The sequence below is a fragment of the Thunnus maccoyii genome, chromosome 16 (assembly GCF_910596095.1).
Source record: "Thunnus maccoyii chromosome 16, fThuMac1.1, whole genome shotgun sequence".
Classification (NCBI taxonomy): domain Eukaryota; kingdom Metazoa; phylum Chordata; class Actinopteri; order Scombriformes; family Scombridae; genus Thunnus; species Thunnus maccoyii.
The window spans coordinates 16,635,958-16,656,262 of NC_056548.1; the positions used below are offsets into that span (position 1 = coordinate 16,635,958).

Sequence of the window (20,305 nt, forward strand, 5' to 3'; positions counted from 1 at the left end):
AAATTACCCCAAAAAAATCAGCTAACAATTTGTTGCACTCGGGGCTTTTAGGTCTCCTGGGGCAGTTTCAGGCTTCTTTCTGTTGGTAATTCAGCCTTGTTGGTATGTTAAATAATGGGCAAGTAGCAAAGTAAGCGGATTAGAGAGTCAAACGGTGGGTTTATTTCTAGTTTGGTGATCACCATGAAAGTAAGCAATTAGGAGTACATAGAGGCAATTTTTATGACAGCAAGTGACCAAGTTTATACTATGTAATATGTTCAGACTAAATTTACATGATCAAATAACTTCACCAGAGGTTTTCCATCTGGTACTGTACATATTGGGCAAATAACCAACTAGTAGACATCTACCGAAATTTGTGTGAAAATGCTTCTGAGTGAGATTTTGCCTGGCCTTTAAACTTCTAAACCTCTGGTCACTAACACCTGAGAGCATCTGCAGCTTGAGAGCTACCTCACCTTTGTCCAGCCTCTGTCCTACATACTGGAGCAAGAGAACAGAGGCAAGGTTTTGTTACAGTACAACAAAAGCTGCCGAGGGCGGGCCGTGGCTGGTAGAAATCTAATCCTTTTGTCCACTTTAAAGCCAAGGGAATGGCTTCAAAACATTACATCTCAGCTCCTTTAAAAAAAACCCCCCCGAGACTCTACACACATCAACAAGTTGTAGCACAATGCAATTCTACACACAGGTTAAAAATAAAAAGGCCTGAAATGATTGACATAGTGTCTGAGTCACAGCTGATTATTGGTAGATTGTAGTCTCTGAACTGCAGGATGATGAAAAGCAGCACTGACAGGAAATTGAACTCTTTACTGCACATACAGTTTGGCCTCTGAACTTCTGAGCAAGCTATTTTATGTGCAGGCAGATGTTTGTTTCAACCAAATCAGATGTCTGTGCAGTACAATGTCTGACCTGCTGAGTGGGCTGTTGCTTGCCAGCAGGTTCAGATTTTCCCAAAGGGTAAAACACACCCAACATTTAGTGTTTATAGAGTTATAAAGCTCCTCATGCACCTTCTGATAAACCTTTATTCACTTCTTTCATTCATTACCACATGCACAGGCCCTATTAAAGCTTCGGGCACAACAAACAGATAAGATACATTCTTCATATTGGCCACTGTCACCTTTGTTCTTAAAAGTTTTATTTCATTATTTCGTCCCCACTCACATAGAAAAATTATACACACAATACTTCCACAACACATATGTCCTGCACTAACCAAGCTTTCCATTTCCTTTGCATCTTCCTGCTGAGAAGGAAATCAATCATGATACAAAGTCAAACATTTAACAAGCTGAATGTTAATGCAAAAACAAACAAACGAAAGGTTAGGGCAGTATGTGTGCATTTTTCTGATAAGTGTACTATACATGTAGAACCACATTTAGTAGAGATACATTTTGACTGTACAGAAAATTAACTATCAAAAAGAAAAATCCACCCATCACCTCTAGTGTTTTAGAAAATGTAGGCTAATTACTGGTTAACAGAACAGCTGTTGCGTACAAAATATATTGTAACAGATTAGATCTACTGCTGAATAATGATCTAGGATGATGCGATTTGCACTGAACATTTCTGCAGGATGGTTTCCATCAACAGTTACTCAATCACTTGTTTGGAACATAAATACCAAAGTACGTCCACCAGGAGTCCATAACTTAGGACAGAAGAAGAATATGATGAAGCACTGTAGGCACAGCAGGCTTTTCATACATACATACATTATATACACTTTCTTAAACCTTCTGTTTGACTTTGGATAATAGACTTACCTAGGGTTACCCCTGATAATAAAAGACAAAAAGCAAAAAAAAAAAACCCAACGAAACAAAAACATGTTTCTTCTGGCTGAGTAGACCAAACGTTCTATAAAAAAAACTTGTCTTTTTAAAGACATTAACTCTCGTAGCACAACGTTAACCCCAAATGATTATGTGAAATAATTATAATATGAAGCAAAGAGGGAGGACGCTCAGAGCTGTAAACTCTGCACCAAAATTGTCTCTGTCCTTACATGGAGTAAGCAAACAGACTTTGACAGAACAGTGGAAGTTCACCTTAGCTCCTCAGAGCTGCCAGTCTCGACTGCATCGCTTCAATGTCCTCCTCTGACTCATCATCTGAGGCCGCAGCGGCTCCGGGGGGCTCCATTTCAGGCAGGGCGTCTGTGACTTTGCTCGGTGCTTTGCCAAGGGCGCCTAACAGAGCAAATACAACCAATAAACACAACTTTCAGTATAACCGATCTGTTACAATTCAATCTCTGGTTCCATCGAAAAGTTAAGATACCAAAACAGGAATGTAACAGTGTCATTTATTTTAACAAATCTGTTCACCTGCTGTGATCTCAAAGAGGATCTTGTCCACTTCCTCCTCCGCTGCTTCCTCCATCTCCTCTCCATCTTCCATGCTCTCAAATGTGTCTTCTAGCATTTCCTCAATGATGCCGGCCTGAAAGATGAATATGTGAACATGATGGTGAAAATAAATAATGGCAAATGGAAACCTGAGTCAGGAGTAGTGTAGAAACTTGATTATATACAAGGATTTATGAATGTTGGGTGCTGCTGCTGACCTTCATCATCTCCTTTGATAGCTCCCTCATGGTGGCCTGGATCTCTGGGATCTTGACAAGGCTCTGCATGGCTTTCATGACCTCTGTGCTCTTCTGCAGGGCTCCAGCTACACGCAGTACAGCTAGAGACACACAAATACGTTCCCTTCACTGACACTACAGAGCAGCACATTATGTTAAGCGCAAATGGTTCAACTAATGACAATAAGGGATTTTACATGAATAACATTAAAGTCATCTTCCCCAGTCTAATGACCCAGCTGCTGTGTTCCCAAACTCACAAAGCTGATTCTTCATGCTGAGTAGCACAGAGTTCATCTGGGCTTTCGAAGCGTAAAGTTTTGAGACAGCTCGTTTCGACTGAATCATCTCCTTTGCAAGGATGATGCACACATCCTTTTGTCCCTTTTTGGCAGCGTCTTTGATGGACCTTTTAACTTTTTCTTCTTCTCTTTGAATATCTGAAACACAAGAGCACGTAATTACATATAACACAAAAACTCATGTCATTTATATAATTAAGTCATTGATTGTCATGTATAATAGAGTCATATAACAATACAAATTTACCATCTTAATGAGTCACCACCTCAATAAGCCAATAAGGTAACTCAGTAGATGTAATTTCAAATTGATGATTTTCTTTTCTTTCTCCCTTTTCTGTTTTGCTTCAAGATACTTCAATTGATATAATTGGTAATGTAATTACCTCTTCTACTTTTTTTAATAGTTAGAAAAATACAGACTATCCCTAAAATCACATGAAGGTCAATGTAAACTGGATGGACATTTTACAATTATAAATGACTCTTTTACCTTACCTCGAATTTGTCTGTCAATCACTCTCATTTCCTTCCTGATCTTTTGAGACCATTCATTGATCTGAAACAAAACACATTATTTCAAACTGCATTAACATTAGTCTTACAATTACGATACGTTTCTCACAGACATCTGAAACATTAGTTAGGTTAAAGCAATTTTAAAAAGTTAGAACAGCTAAACTGTAACAGAAAATGGTGTCTGCTGGGGCACAATCAGGGTTTGTTTACATCGAGACGACTACTTGTATGCTAACTAGCTGCTCGGTTGATTTGGCACATAAACAAACGTGTGTAACGTTATATAAGGTAGAATTAACGCAGTTAATGACACTGACACTGACACTTATCTTTAACCAGACTAACGTGAGCTACTCAGCTGGTAAGAAGCAGCAACAGATTGGATGAAGCAAGCGGAGTTAAACAGACAGCTAACGATAGCAAGGTTAGCAAAAGGCGCTATGGTTTTCTTCTTACTACGGGCCAAACTCTCAAAGACAACTCGGCTGTTCAGCAGTCAGCACTTACCAGATCCTTTGGTGGTTTATCCGGTGTTCTGCCGAACAGCCCCATTGTGACTACTTCGTTAAATGCCAAGCTAACCTACCTGACTAAAACCTAGCTGGCTAGCTCAGCTTGATCAACCAGCACTTCCTGTGTCGCGTGCTGGGCTCGGAGTGCTCGGGCTGAGTCCCAACATGAAGGAGCAGTCGGTCCCTCCGCGAGGAAACAAGGAAACAAGTGTTCCGGTTAGGTCGAAATCCAACCAGACACAAAGTAATTAGAGTATGATGGAGTATTAGGGTCACACTGAGAGGAAAACATTATGAGATTTCGAGAATATTGTAATATTAGGCCCACGAGAATAAAGTTGTTATATTACAAGAATAAAGTTATAGGGTGAATTAGTGTAATGTGGAACACTGACAAATGTGATACCTGAGCTCAAATGCATCTATATCTTCTTCTAACAAATGTTAATGATTAGGACTGCTGTCAAATTTAACCTCGGGTGTCATGTAATTAAAATTGGGTGACTTCAACAATGTGATGTCATAGATTGGGGCGGGGAAAACATCCAACAGGAAGTACTTACTGTGAAGTCCAGTTAAAGGTCAGTGACAAAGGATTTTGAGTAATTTAATGTTATAAATGTGTCATAAATGAGGCAATGTTGCCACTTGTTATCAGATTGTGTTCATGCCTCGAAATATGCTATAATATGGTGAAAACATATTACAATTTTTTTTAATTTCAGTCCATTTTTCATTGTCCCACTTTAGAAAATGTGAGACAGAATGGTTTTACTAATGTGGAACGGTCATATATGTTATGCGAAATATGCGTTTAAGTACATTAAATGTGCAATACCAATAGTTATTTAGGGGTCTAAATCTTGTAATCCTTCATTTGAATTTATTTTTAGGCAGGTTGCAAATTATATTATTACTAATATCAATAAATAATACACAGTAGGCTATAATACATTATTATACTATCTGTAACAGCAAAAACATTGTAATTTCTGAAATTACCAAATGTGGGCATGAACTTTGGCCTTGAGTGTTACTGACCAGATTAATTAATATGATTGAGATTTTTCAGCCTCCCAGTACGTGTCCCAGATTTCAGCCTGAAGCGTCCCACATTAGGAAAGGCACATAATCTGGGACAATTTGGCAGAAGGAACACTTTTATATTTGCCATTTCTTCTCTGAGTGTGATGTCTACATTCTCATTTCTGATATGATTAGAAAACACCATAGGGATTTCAGAATGGTAGGCGTACTGGCTTCCCACTGAAATATGTTGCTGAAATGCCAATTGCAAAAATTATCCCACATTACTCTAACTCACCCTATTACAAGAATAAAGTAGTAATTTTACAACAAAAAAGTCGTAATTTTATGAGAATAAACTCACAGAATATCAGAGGAGCAATCTGCCGCCTGCCTTAAAATGAGGAATGTGGAGCTTCTTGTGAAGTTGTACTTTACTATTGATTTCACAAATAATGGAATAGCCTACTTAATCTTTTGGTACAAAGCCCCATATTATTATGAGTATCACGACTTTGAAACAATTGTGCAAATGATTGTGTCTATTCTGAAGATAGAACCACATAGACTTGGAAGAAATGGCCTCTTTTATGGAAGAGGAAATGGCTGGAAGTGCTCGACTGGTGGTTACATCTGATATTAAGACTTTTTTTCTTGTGGAATTACAACTTTATTCTCGTAATCTCAAAAAATACATATTTTCTCTCAGTTACCTCATTAAAAGTTGTCTTGTTTTTTGGACAAATGGTTACTGCACATGCCACATAACCACAACGTTCGTGATTCAATTCCAGTCAGGGACCTTTGTTGCATATCGTATCCATCTCTCTCCGCTTGTTTCCTGTCTGCCACTTCACTATCCTCTATCCAAGACAGGCAAAATGCCAAAAAGGATCTTTTTAAAAAAAGTTTTCTCATTAAAATCTTTAAAATGACATGTCCTTCTTCTCCCTCATTAAAAATCCCAAAATCTATGAATATTTAAATATTGTCCATTTCAAAAGTTTAACTGTTGGACAAAAAGATTTCTGCTACTTCACTGAAAAGTCCATTTTCAGGCTTCAAGTTTCCACATCACACTTGTGTAAATGGCATGATGGACCAGGACTGGCTTCCAAACTATTTGTGATGTCACAAATCATGCTTGTAGGCCCGTCTCTTAAAACCATATATTCAATGAGCACAGAGAAACTTTCCCTCTTCAGCAGATGAATGTGAAAACAGACTTCTAGTGTCAAACTGAACATTCTGCGCAGTGAAGCTCAAACATTCAAATGTACTATGAACCATAGTATATAAGCAAATGTGTTACATGGAACGTGTTTGGAACAATTTTCAAAAGTTGGACACCACATTTGGACACCAAAACAAGAGTGGAATTTCAACTCTGGTTGTTCTTAAACTAATGCATTATATATACTGTATATATTTTAATAATAGAATCATATGGAGGGAAATGTCCTAATAACAAAAGGCTTATTTCATTGATCAATCTCCAATAAGGCTTATTGTCATAAAAAAATAGACCTATATAAAATCAGCCACACAAAAGCATACTGTAAATAGCCTACTAATCAAAAAATCTTCAGGAATGTAGTCTTTTGCCACGTGTATTTAAAAAATATTATATTGCAAAAGACATTATGGAGAATAGATTAATAGAATATAGAAAATAGGTTATCATTTTAAATAACAAAAATGTTAATTAATGGGTACAATTGTGATTACAGGCAAATGGACACAGGCCATGTTAGAATGAAACACAAAATAAACAGAGAAAATACTGAAATTCAATCTTGATGCACTTTACCTCTTGACCTGTAGTGAGCCCATCTGAGTGTTCATTCAGTACTCCTGTTAGGATTATGCCTAGATTTAATACCCACTATGCAATCTGTGTTTTCTACTGCTAGGTCAGATAATTTGATTACAGTCTGCTGTAGTAATTCCAGTTCAGCTAAGCCCCTTATTCCAGTTTTCTTTGCTCTTTCAAACTCTCATTCCACATCTAATACATCTTTCACTCTCAATGATCTCATTACATCCCATAACGCTGATCTCCTACTCCTTACTGAGCCCTGGCTTAAACCTGGGGAGTGCTCCCCTCTAGTGGAGCTCTGCCCACCCAGTTATAATTTTCTGAATGCACCTTGTTGTACAGGCCGTGGTCGTGGTATTGCAGCTGTTTTTAAGAATCATATCACTTATACTCCATTCAGTTTTGGTTCTTTTAACAGTTTTGAAATCTTAACTTTTAAAATTGTGTGTGATAACCCAATTTGCTGTGTATTCACAGCATCAACTCCCCAATTCAAATATGAATCAATTAATTTGATTGGGCCATTATAGTCGGTGACTTTAACATTCATGTTGACAATCTTTTAACTCATTTGCCACAGATTTTTAAAACATTTCTAAATCCTTTAACCTTGTGCAGCATGTCTCTGGCCCCACACATAACTGCAGGCACATTCTTGATTTACTTTTTACTCTGTACATTTCTCTTAATTCCCTGAATAAGTTTGATTTTGTCTCTGACCACAAATATATTACCTTTGATGCATCCTTACTACCCACTATAATAACTCAGAAACGTATAATCCACTGTCACATCTTTTAATGAGCAGTCCACAACATTCTCCAGCTACTTTTCTAGTCTGGCTAATTGCCCTCCTCATTTCGCTAATATAAATGACCTAGATAGCTGGTTCAATGAATTGTGTACGTCAGCTCTTGACTTCTCTGCTCCATACACTTCCAGCGCTGTCCCAGTTATTAGTACACCCCCATAGATCAATGACAACATCAGACAGCAAAGAAGGCAATATAGGAAAGCTGAACATAGTCGGAAAAAATCTAAACTTGAAGTTCACCACCTCCATATGAAGAAGTCATTGATTAAACTGAACCAAACCATTAAAGATGTGCAAGCTGCCTACTTTTCTGGCTTGATTAATGGTAATAAACAACACCCAAAGTTTCTGTTTAGTACTATCAATAAATCCCTCTCTTCCTGCCATTCCTGCTTTTTATCTTTATTTGTTGGCAAGATCGATGGTCTGAGGTCCAATTTTCCCCTGAATGTTTTACCTCACTCAACCACACTATTTTAATTTAATTTAATTTTGTCTGAATTTGCTCTTATTTGCCTGCAGTTCTTTTTAAACACTGTAGCTCATATGCGTCCCTCCTCCTGTCCCTGTGATACAGTTCCCACAAAATTTCTAAAATCTGTCCTACCTGTCTTAGGTCCCAGCCTGCTCTCTATTATCAACTACTCTCTCACATCCAGGTCCGTACCTGATTTTTTAAAAATTGCTAGTGTTCAGCCACTCCTTAAAAAACCCACGCTCAACCCATCCCAGTTAGAGAATGATAGATCAATATCCAAGTGACCTTGTTATCAAAAATCCTAAAAAAAGTCAACTCCTGAAGTTGGTTGAGGGTCATAACATCTTTGACAAATTTCAATCATAGTACTGAGACTGCATTACTAAGAGTGACCAATGACATTCTTATGCATTCCATCCTTATTTTACTCGATTTAACGGCTGCCTTAGATACCATCGATCATGCCATTTTACTTGATAGGTTGCATAACTGGGTTGGTATTTCTGGTACAGCTTTAAACTGGTTTCATTCTTATTTGACTAATAGATATTTTAATGTTTGTATCAATAATCACGTGTCCTCAGCTCCCCTGATGTGTGGAGTCCCTCAGGGGTTGATTCTTGGACCAATCTTCTTCTCATCATACATGCTTCCTCTGGGTCATTTGTTCAGCCACTTTCAAGATGTGTCATATCACTGTTATGCTGATGATACACCGATCTATTTCTCTGCCAAACCCATTAACCTGAATCAACTGTCCTCCCTCCATGATTGCTTAGCCACTACCAAAGATTGGTTGTCTCTTAATTCTCTCCACCTAAACCCTGACAAAACAGAAGTTCCTTTAGTTGGACCTGATAATGTCGCCACTGCAGTTGATCAGTTTATTGGTCCATTTCACTCAAATATCAGTTTTACTGCTAAGAATCTTGGTAACATCTTTGACCAGTGTATTACTTTTGACCATCATGTTCCAGTCCTATTTTCTTCAAGTAAGAAATATATCTTGGCTCCTACATATCTCAAACTATTCTCCCATTCAGATTATTGTAATTCCCTCTACATGTGCCTCAGTCAAGCTGCTCTAAATCATCTACAGTTGGTTCAAAAGGCAGCTGCCAAGCACTTAACTAGAACTAGCTGTAGGTCCCATATTACCCCTGTTCTTGCATCCCTCCACTGGCTTTCTGTAAAATACAGAATAAACTTCAAGATCCTGTTGATAACATATAAGGCCCTGCATGATCTTGCCCCCAGTTACATTTCTGATCTCCTCGTTCCTCATTCCACTTCTCGACCACTTCGTTCCTCAAATCTCGGCCTTTTATCCATTCCCTGCTCCACTTGCAAGACAAAAGGTGACCGTGCCTTTGTATTAATTCATTTTGCTTTATTTATTCGTTTATATTTTTCATGTGTGTGTGAAGGACTTTGTAACTGTGTTTTAAAAAGTTCTATATAAATAAAGTTTGACTTACTTACTTACTTATTAAATAAAACATAGAGAAATCCATGTTGTATAAACATTATGTACTTAGGTTGTGCATTTGTTATCATTACTAACGAGGGGTGGTTACAACTCTGTTTTCACTATTTCTTTACACATTTATAAAAATTAACATATTTACTACTACATATTAATATATGAATGCACAGTACATCATATGGCCAGACCACACCTGTGTCCATATCAGTTTGGACTTTATTCCCTGGGTAAGGCCTTTCAGGCAGCATTTGATTTCAAGGAGTGTGCCACTCCCAGCAAGCTCCAGATATTAATTAGATATATGTAACGCTAATTTTATAGATATTGCAATAATGTGCACACATCAATACGGAGAGACATCGAATTTATATACATAAACTGTGCCTAACAGACGAAATTCAGGGCTAAATGTATAAATGGTCACTACTGTCCGTACTAGCCATACTGTCTGTGACGTACCTTACGGTCCCCTTTCCAGTGGGTTCTAGATGTTTCTGTTATCGATTGGTTGTTGCACCAATCACGTAAGGACAATGGGTGTGACGCAGCCAATCACAGCCGTGTGGGGGCGGGCTTTAAGAGCATCGGTCTGTCAGAGCCGCTGGGTGACGTTAGGGAAGCCTAGGAGTGGGAGAATCCGCTTTGGCCATCATTGCTCCCTGGGATTACTCTGAATGAGTTTGCTATAAACAGCTTGACTTACATAACAGCGAGTAATTCTGTTAGTGCACCTTCAGCTAGCCGTCTGGTTTATTTTCAGAGGAGAGGACGCGCTTAATTGCATTTCATTTTGGAATAGAGCGCCATTGTATATATACATTTTTTTTCTCATAGGTGTCAAGTGCGGTCGTTGCGAAGGATAACTTACTCAAGAGGTGAATTTTAAGAGCGCTCATTATGTCAGTGGTAGGCATTGATGTGGGTTTCCAAAACTGTTACATCGCTGTGGCAAGGAGCGGTGGCATTGAAACCATTGCCAATGAATACAGTGACAGATGCACACCGTAAGTATAAATGACAGACATCATCATCACCGTGAAATGTGGTCTGACTGTGAGTTTGTTACGCAATGTTTGCGTCTGGAGGCGCACTGGCTGGGGATAGTGGCAGTGGTTGTGATGAGGCCTGTAACTACTGGTTTATTCACCGTCAGAGCAGGTTAAAATGGGAAAAATATATAAATATAGGGCCAAAATGTCGCATGTGGCCGTCGCGTTCTGAAATGACACTGTATAATACTAGATTGGCAGTTGACATTTTCTCCTGATAACCCTGACCACAGTGCTGCGCAGTGCGCCTCAAAGTTGGCTGAGATAAGCAACTTAAAGAAGACAATATGTTATGTAGGCTAAACAGCATGTTAATATGTTAGTGTACATGCGCGGGAAGGGAAATAATAGGTTTAGACATGACATGGCGATAGCGCGTCTATTATGGCCTGCCAAAAAGCTACATCCTTGTTGTCTTCCAGGACTAGCCCAGAAATGACAAGCAAATAAAGAAGGTTGTATCATAAAAGAAAAAAATGTTTTATTTATAGTGGGTATAATTTCATCTTATAATAACAAGAAATGATCATGTGGGCCTTTTTCTGGAGAGACATTTAGCAGGTAAAGTGGGATGCATTTGCTGCGGCATCCAGCAAACAGGGATGTGCAAGTGGAAAGGAGAAAGAGCATTGCACCTTTAAGTGAATGGGGATATTTTTGTGGCAAGGTGAAACTAGGGAGTGACTTATCACTGCCAGCCAATGTGAAATGGATCCCTAAACCTCTTGTGATCAGAAGCATTCATCTTTGTCAGTTAACACAATGATTTGGTCTGCTAAAAGAGTTATGTTTTTTTGGAGCAGGATGAGCTCACTTTTGAAGGTGAATTATTCTGCCTCACTGCCCCAGTTCTCTGTAGTTCTTCCTCAGACTCCCATGTGAAATTCCTTTAATCGAAAACTGCCTCTCAGCACTCGACGTTTAGGTCTGTCTACAGCAGTCAGTCAATTACAGTTCTGCCTCGTCTGCCACATCTGTTAACAGGTCTATTTCTGTTGTGACCTACCTAATTTACTGATGTAATTGTCTTCTCTCATCAAGGGCTTGTGTGTCTTTGGCCACCAAAAATCGCATGATTGGAAATGCAGCCAAGAGTCAGGTAAGAACATGAATTATATATACCCATTTGTCTGGTTTCTGTAATAGAAGTAACATTACAAATCAAAATAATGTCACTGTGTTCTTTTAACTTTAAGTTGTTCCGAGAAACTGTAACAATTATCTTATTTCAGGTTATAACAAACTTCAAAAATTCAGTCCATGGCTTCAAAAAGTTCCATGGCAGAGCATTTGATGACCCATTTGTCCAAGGGGAAAAGCCCAAACTGCCTTACAACTTACATAAACTGGCCAACGGAAATACTGGAGTTAAGGTAAAGCACTGTACAAACCTCCAGCATGTTCTTTTTCACTGCTTTCTGTTTTTTTCCCCCTTTCTCTCTGACCCTGACCATTGTCTACTGTCATTGTACACCTTTGTTCTTGTTATTCAACCACAACGCTGACCATGATAATGCACAGATGTTATTTTTTTTCCACGGTCTTTCACCTCACGTATTAGCTTCATGGATAATGGCTTTTAATTTCCCCTTGAATTGTGTTTACAGGTGCGTTATTTGGACGAGGACAAAGTGTTCACAGTGGAGCAGATAACGGGGATGCTGCTCACCAAGTTGAAGGAGACGTCAGAAAGCGCCCTGAAGAAACCGGTGGTGGACTGCGTCATCTCGGTGAGGGATGAAAACATTGCAGATGAGTGTCAACATAATTCACAAAGTTCGTCAATGAAACATGTTGATTCGTGCTCTGTTTTACAGGTCCCGAGTTTCTTCACAGATGCTGAAAGACGATCTGTGTTTGACGCCACTCAAATCGCAGGGCTCAACTGTTTACGGCTAATTAATGATACAACTGCAGGTCAGTGCTCTTGGAAAAATTGGTGGTAGTGAATTTTCGGGAATAGGAGTATACTAGGGCTAAGGTGGAAGGCTAGTCAGCAACTTTTCACATATGCTAGGGTCATATCTTTGAGGTAAAACTGCAAGACATCAGTAGAAATCATATGTTTAATAACTTAAACCAACAGCAAAATATTTTTGCCACAAACATTTGTGTTTTATTTACATTTAATTTGCGTTCACAGTGGCTTTGGCTTATGGGATCTACAAACAGGACCTTCCATCTCCAGAAGAGAGGCCCCGAAATGTGATATTCGTGGATATGGGACATTCATCATACCAAGTCTCCATCACGGCCTTCAACAAAGGCAAACTCAAGGTTAGCCTTTAACATTTTATTCACCTGAATCTACATCCTACACCCGTATCTTTAAACTCTGAGCTCAACGGCACTCTGGTCTGTCAGGTCCTTGCCACAGCGTTTGACCCATACCTTGGTGGGCGTAATTTTGACGAGGCGCTGGTAGATTACTTCTGCGAAGAGTTCAAGACCAAGTACAAGCTGAACGTGAGGGAGAACCAGAGGGCTCTGCTGCGTCTGTACCAGGAGTGTGAGAAACTGAAGAAACTCATGAGTGCCAACTCCTCCGACCTGCCTCTGAACATAGAGTGCTTCATGAATGACATTGATGTTTCCAGCAGGATGAATAGGTACAAATGTTTTTTTGTCCTTCTTCATCTTGCCTCTCTATGGTGGAAATACAGCATTGTAAATGTCTATTTAAAACTTTATTTGTAACCCACAGGGGCCATTTTGAAGAGATGTGTGCTCAGTATCTAATGAGAGTAGAGATGCCACTGAAAGCAGCCCTTGAACACTCAAGTATGTCCCTCAGATTTGGTTGGATTTACTTGGGAATGTTGTTTTAATATTATATAAGTGACAAAGCTGTTCAACCTTGTGTGTGTTTTGTGGCAGAACTGAGCCGGGATGATATCTATGCAGTGGAGATAGTTGGAGGAGCTACGAGAATGCCAGCTATTAAAGAGAGGATCACCAAATTCTTCGGCAAAGACGTCAGCACCACACTGAACGCAGACGAAGCTGTCGCTAGAGGCTGTGCACTTCAGGTATAAATTCTCCTCTAACACTGACAGTTTATTTCCCAAATTTACTGTACGAACATACTGTAAATCAGTAATATATAATGCAGCTAATGTGCATTTGTTTTGCGTTGTGTGTGTGTGTGTGTGTGTGTGTGTGTGTGTGTGCTGATTGTTTGGGTGTAGTGTGCAATTTTGTCCCCAGCATTTAAGGTGCGTGAATTCTCCATCACTGATGTCGTTCCCTTTCCCATAACTCTACGTTGGAAATCACCAACAGAGGATGGTTTGGGGTAAGCACATTTTACATTTAATTAGCCATATGAAAGTGCAACTTCACCCCCAGGTCTCAGCCTAACTCCACCCACTGCATAATTTTGGAAAATACAAAAAAATGGGCAAGAGGTTGAGAGGGCAAGTGGGGCGTGGCCAGAGAAGAATGATAATAATGATGCAACGACATTTAAACAAGCCAGAAGTCATTTTTAAATAAACCTGTCTGTGTTTTTAATTGGTTTATTTTCACATGAAGACAGTTAGTTTAGCTTCAGGCACTAACAGCAGCGCTGACCTGCTGGAGGAAATCTCTTCATCTGTGACTGTCTGCTGCTCCACAGCGGACAGGTTCAGTAAGGTTGGAACTACGGTTACACTGTGATTTAATGTTTTAAAACAAGAATTTACCAGCTGATAAGTGCAGGAACAGACAGTCGGAGAGTTAAAGAGCTCCGGGACGAGATGCGAGGAGGATTTCTGTTGTTTGTGGCTCCCAGAAGTGTTTCCTGGACAGTCACAGACAGAGAGATTTCCTCCAGCAGGTCAATGCTGCTGTTAGTTGCTGTTAGCTGCTGAAGCTGAAACTGTCCTGATCAGATTATATTTGAAAATGAACACGGAGCTGGGAGAGGAGGACGTTAACATTGTACCATTTCATGAAATAGAGAACCCCCAAACAGTCGACTCTAAATTAGCATTGGCCCCGCCTCTTTAGTATTTTCATTGACACCAAATATACATTCAGTGTCTATGTCAATATTAACACCAGCATTGATGTGTTATAAGTCATCTAATTTAGTTAACAGCTCAAAAAACATGCCTAAGTGTGCAGTACCTCTCTCAGTAATGCTATATAAAAAAAGACCCAAATTTCCCTGTAGTCATTCCTCTAAATAGCAAATCAAGCAAAGTCAGCCACCATGAACACACAGTATGTGCTGACTGTGTTTCCACAACCTGACTTAGCTTTTTCCTCTCGCTGTGTTTTTGTCACAGAGAGTGCGAAGTGTTCAGTAAGAATCATGCTGCTCCATTTTCCAAAGTGATAACCTTCCACAAGAAGGAGCCCTTCGACCTTGAAGCCTTCTACAGCAGCCCTCAAGAGCTCCCATACCCGGACCACAGGATAGGTAATGGTGCCCTTTCAAAGTTAAGTATGCCTGCTAGTGACCCATTAGTTCTGCCCCCAGAGAGACGGATGCACAGATTTCAAGATGTGAAATTATGCAGAAATCTGGCTCCTTTTACAAGCTACTCACGTCTACAGCGAGAGAGGTGATTGATTCATGTGTCCCAAATAGTTTTTCTGGGTGGCCCATTTGTGGCTGAGTCCCCTCAGGGACCTACAACCTGGATGGTAGAAATAAGGAGCAGTCTCCCACAGATGGGTAATGAGTCAGTATGTGCAGGTTGTGCTGGTAGGGCGTGTGCATACTCAGGTGATTTATCAGTTTGTAATTTGACATCACTAGCCTCCTACCTGTCTGTTAAGGGAACTTGCTTAAGCCCTGTAATTCAAGCTCTTTAACAAACCACTCATTTTGTTTCCGTCTGTTACCAGGATGCTTTTCTGTACAGAATGTGGTTCCTCAGCCGGATGGAGACAGCTCTAAAGTGAAGGTCAAAGTGCGCGTCAACGTCCACGGCATCTTCAGTGTGTCCAGCGCCTCTCTGATTGAGAAGCAGAAAGGAGAAGGAGAAGACATGCAAATTGACTCAGAGCCAATGGTGCAAAATGAAGGCAGAGCTGAGGACCAGGTAAAGTGATATTTGTCACAGTGGCTCTAGTGATGTCAGTCCATCACTGTGTTGGTCCCACACTTTAGTCCAGAGGGAAATATCTCAAAAACTATTGGGCAGATTGCCATGAAATTTGGCACACACCTTTGCTATGTACAGAAAATGAATCCTAATGACATAAAGGTTTATTACCACAATGTTTTGTGTAAATCTCCTCCTGCTACTCTGATGTGGCAGTTTCATGGATACTGTAGTTAAAATCTTTTTTATAAAATTAAGATAAGAGGTCAGTGGTTCCAGAGGTTGCATGTAGCCTGTGGATTAGTTACTATATTGACCATCACAAAAAGTCTTGTGCACTTCTTCATATGTACAGTAATCCTTAGCAGACTGTGCTGTAGCCTTGCATATTGTTGGGTTTTACTGCAAGTGTTGTTTAGAAATAAATATGATTTATATTGTTTAAAAGACAATTCTCTTACATTTGTTGACTGTAAAGTAATCGTCTGTGTTGCTCTTTTAAATATAGTTAGAATATCAGATCTTGTGTTACTTACATGTAATCTGGCTTGGATAAAAATATCTGAATGTGTGTTGTGACTCAGACCAAAATGCAGGTTGACCAGGAAGGCCAAAACCAGGGAGACCAGCAAAATGATGACGACTGTTCCACCAGTAAGGTTAGTTGGGCTTGAATTAAAGGAAATGCCTATTCAACAACCATATCCTGTCATAGCCTGTATCAGACTGCTTGATACCAATAGAGACATCAATCTTGCAGGTTCATAATTACACTGATTCTGTTACAAATTTGACAGTTGTATTTGGGAACAAAAACCTAATAAAAGGTCCCAAAATGTCAATTCTACAATATTAGCAGTATTGAACCAATACTTAACCACTGCTGAGATGAATTGTGTCAATTTATGAATCAAGAATGAGACAAAAGCATATTGATCAGTCTAAAAAATATACTAATATTACTGTACTGTAAAAATACAAAAACAAGTCATATAAGCACTACAGCTAAAAGGCTGGATTGTGTTTTCTGGTTTCCAAATCCAGGAGTGTGCATCTGGGGAGAAGCAGGATCCGGCAGCAGGGGGGAGCAAGCCCAAAGTCAAGGTGAAGAGTATTGATCTGCCCATCGCAGCCAACAACATTCGACAGCTCGACGGTGATGTCCTTAGCAACTTTATGGAGTACGAGGTGAGTTCCGCCGGTGGCCTTTGGAAAAGCTGAGTCATGGTCTGATTACCTGTGCCCAAATGGAGGGAGTGCTATTAAAACTTTATATGCGCTTGATATGTGTTGTACTGGACTTTTATTGTTCTCAAAAAAGATTTATGCTTGTATCTGATATCAGTTAGTTCATGGTCAGTGTTTCTGGACTGTGTCAGAGAGGTGTTAATAAAACTCTGAGGTCATTTGTAACGCCATAGTTTGTGCTGTTGTTGGTTGGGTGGCATGATATTATAAAGGTATTGCTGTTATTGTTTTCAAACCTTGTATTTTGGCTATTATAACACAATCTCTTGTTTGTGTGGATTTTCCTCACAGCGTCAGATGATTGTCCAGGACAAACTGGTGAAAGAGCTGAACGATGCTAAAAATGCTGTGGAGGAATATGTATACGATCTGCGGGATAAACTTTGTGGGATCTATGAAAAGTACATCACAGAGGATGTAAGTGTTGCTTTTTAATAATAGTCACCCTGACACTGTAAAGACTAGTATACTGGGAAGATGTACCAAGCTAATTATGTGTATTTCTTAATATTCTTGTTAAATTTGGCTCTGACTAACAGGACAGTAACCGGCTATCACTGATGCTGGAGGACACAGAGAACTGGCTATACGAGGATGGAGAGGACCAGCCCAAACAAGTCTATGAGGAAAAGCTGGATGCACTTAAGGTTTGTTTTTAGTGTCAGTTCGTTTTAGTTTACATGCATGCACATTTTGTTAATATGAATGCTGATCTTTTCCAGAGGTTGGGTCAACCCATTCAGGACCGGCACAGAGAGCATGAGGACAGGCCGAGGGCTTTTGAAGAGCTCGGCAAGAAACTACAACTCTACATGAAGTTTGTGGATTCCTGTAAACAGAAGGTAAATCCTTTTGATCTAGTGATGCACTGCATTTAGATCTGTAATAAAAAAAATGAAATGAGAAAGAAAGTCAGTATGTTTTCAAGACTGTTTTTTTTTTTGTACAGAGGTTTGCAAATGTCTTAGTCATCCACTGCTGTAAAGGTTTTACCACACTGATCTGTTTTGTTGCTCAACCTTAGCTGTGACACTTTCTACAACATCTATTGCCATTCTTTTGTTTTTTTAGATGTAATTTTTGTAAAACCATAGAGGTGAATTCTTAAATGATTACGGGTGTAACAATTGATGAAATATAAATACGTAAAATACATTTCTTGTCACAAACTCTTTTCCAGGATGAGCGATACCTACATTTGAGCGCAGAAGAGAAGAGCACTGTAGAGAAATGCGTGAATGAAAGCATGGGCTGGATGAACAGCAAGATGAACGCACAGAGCAAACTCGCTATTACTCAAGATCCCGTCGTCAAAGTAGCAGACATAATTGCCAAAATACAGGTATGTGAATGACTGTTTAAAGTTGAATTCATTCTTCCATCAGCAGTGATGAGATCTGCTGATTTTCTTATATCAACACACTCTCACCAGGAACTGGAGGATGTATGCAACCCAGTGATCAACAGGCCAAAGCCCACAGTGGAGGAGGCCCCTGAAGTGAACGACCAAAACAGTGGCGCTCATAACGGCCCGACAGCCAAGCAAGACGCCAAGGGAAGCCAGCAGACAAAATCTGGCACGAAAGAGATGGAGGTGGACTGAGATCGTTGTCTGACGAGCAACATCACTGACCATTTAGACAGTAGAAACATGAATACCTGGGACCATTTCTCAATCCTCACCAGCCACTTTTGTGGATCTGTTTTTTTGTGTGTGTGTGTGTCCCCCATCGGACTTTACCTTTTGAGGTTTCTCTGTTTTCACCCTTTCATCCTTATGTGTGACAATGGTGTGCTTTACTCTCTCAAAGGTTTGACATACTTAATAAAAGAAAGAATGATGCAATAGATCAAACTCTGATTCTGATGTAAAACTGTTTCCTCTGTACCATACAGGACGGTAAGCTTTTGTGTTTGCGTTCCACGTGTCTCATAAGCATCCAGTAACAGCAGTAAATCCTATCACCATAAGAGAAATAGAAAGTGCTGTCCAAACAAATGCTATTGCAGAACTATTAGTTTGTATGCAATAATACAAATTATATATATTTGTATTTAATGAGTTTGAAATGATGTCCATGTCTAGAAACTGTAAATACTATTTTAGTAAATAAAAGCAGCCAGCATATACAGCATCAGTAAAAAGTCTGGACACGCCTTCACATTCATTTAAAAGAGAAAGTGTGTCCAAACTTTTGACTGGTGCTGTATTATTATGTACATAAAGAACACATTCCTAGTGTTACAATGGCAATGCTTGACACACCAAATCTCTTTAGTAAGTGATTGGTTGCCTATTTCCTTTTTTTTTTTGTTTTCTTGCATTTTTCCATATTTAAGTTATGGGATTTAAAGATGGCAAAAATAAATTCATTTGTCTGTAAGACAAAATGTCTTTAGTCTGAAATTATTTTATTTTCAGCAGCTGAACCTGAAAGAAATCAGAAATCTTTATCTGTGTGAAGTTTTGTAATGTGATCAGGACAATTCAAAAATGTAAGTGTTTAGGTTACTGAGATTTGAATCCCCAGTTAAGAAAAGTGAGATGCACATTGGTTGCTTACAACACATGAAACTATAAATTACAGTTATCTGCAGAGTTAAGCTTGAAGTCATAATGTTTGGGAGACACTAAGTATTAGAAATTAGATAAATAAGGCATAGTGGAATCATATGAATGAATAAATAATAAATATGTAATACATCCATAAAATGATCAAATAGTCCAATGCATTTTTAACACTCAGCACGTTCATATGAATTGTTATTTCATCTGGCTTCTTTCCACAATACACAATGGTTTATTAATAATTTTTTTGTTTTTTATTCCAGCAGTTTTATTTCAAAATGTCCCTTTTCCAATGTGTGTTTCATGTTATAATCCTACTTTTTATCAATCAAGACAAAGTGGCAGAGCAAGTTATGTGACTGACATTCCATAATAACATTGATTGGGTTTTCCACAATTTTATGGTTATATTAAATATTTTATCTGTATTTATTCATATAATTATTTATTTCATAATGTCTTTTGTACAGCTGCAACTAAGGATTATTTTCATAATCAATTAATCAGCAGGTTATTTTCTCAATTAGTCATTTGGTCTATGAAACATAAAGAAGACTGCAAAAAATCACAATATCCTGGAGCACAAGGTGACGTCTTCAGATGTCTTATATACTCTGATATACAGTCCAAACCCCTAAAATATTTAATTAACTATAATGTTAGACCAAGAAAAGCATCAAATTCTTACATTGAAGAACCTGGAACCATCAAACGTTTGGCATTTTTGCTTGAAAAAATAACTTAAATGATGATTTGATTATCAGAATAGTTGCTGATTCATTTTGGATCGACAAATCGATTTATTGACTAATCATTGCAGCTCTTTGTGTTTA

At 38.9% G+C, this 20,305-nt stretch overlaps 2 protein-coding genes across 2 annotated transcripts; one reads left to right on the plus strand and one right to left on the minus strand.

Moving 5' to 3' along the window:
* Nucleotides 1-1,136: 1,136 nt before the first annotated feature.
* chmp3 (charged multivesicular body protein 3) lies at nt 1,137-4,103 on the minus strand. Its single transcript, XM_042388373.1, has 6 exons — nt 3,940-4,103; nt 3,412-3,472; nt 2,872-3,051; nt 2,591-2,712; nt 2,352-2,466; nt 1,137-2,213 (listed from the first exon to the last, which is right to left on the minus strand). The coding sequence occupies exons 1-6, from the start codon at nt 3,982-3,984 to the stop codon at nt 2,074-2,076; spliced, it is 663 nt and encodes a 220-aa protein (XP_042244307.1). The 5' UTR covers nt 3,985-4,103; the 3' UTR covers nt 1,137-2,073.
* A 6,063-nt stretch (nt 4,104-10,166) lies between these two features.
* On the plus strand, nt 10,167-19,491 carry hspa4l (heat shock protein 4 like). The gene is made up of 19 exons (XM_042436893.1): nt 10,167-10,571; nt 11,658-11,715; nt 11,849-11,989; nt 12,224-12,346; nt 12,434-12,533; nt 12,760-12,893; nt 12,981-13,225; nt 13,321-13,397; nt 13,494-13,645; nt 13,805-13,911; nt 14,891-15,024; nt 15,456-15,652; nt 16,240-16,314; nt 16,700-16,843; nt 17,195-17,320; nt 17,443-17,550; nt 17,626-17,745; nt 18,084-18,245; nt 18,336-19,491. Exons 1-19 carry the CDS (start codon nt 10,465-10,467, stop codon nt 18,504-18,506), a joined length of 2,481 nt encoding a protein of 826 aa, XP_042292827.1. The 5' UTR covers nt 10,167-10,464; the 3' UTR covers nt 18,507-19,491.
* Nucleotides 19,492-20,305: the final 814 nt, after the last annotated feature.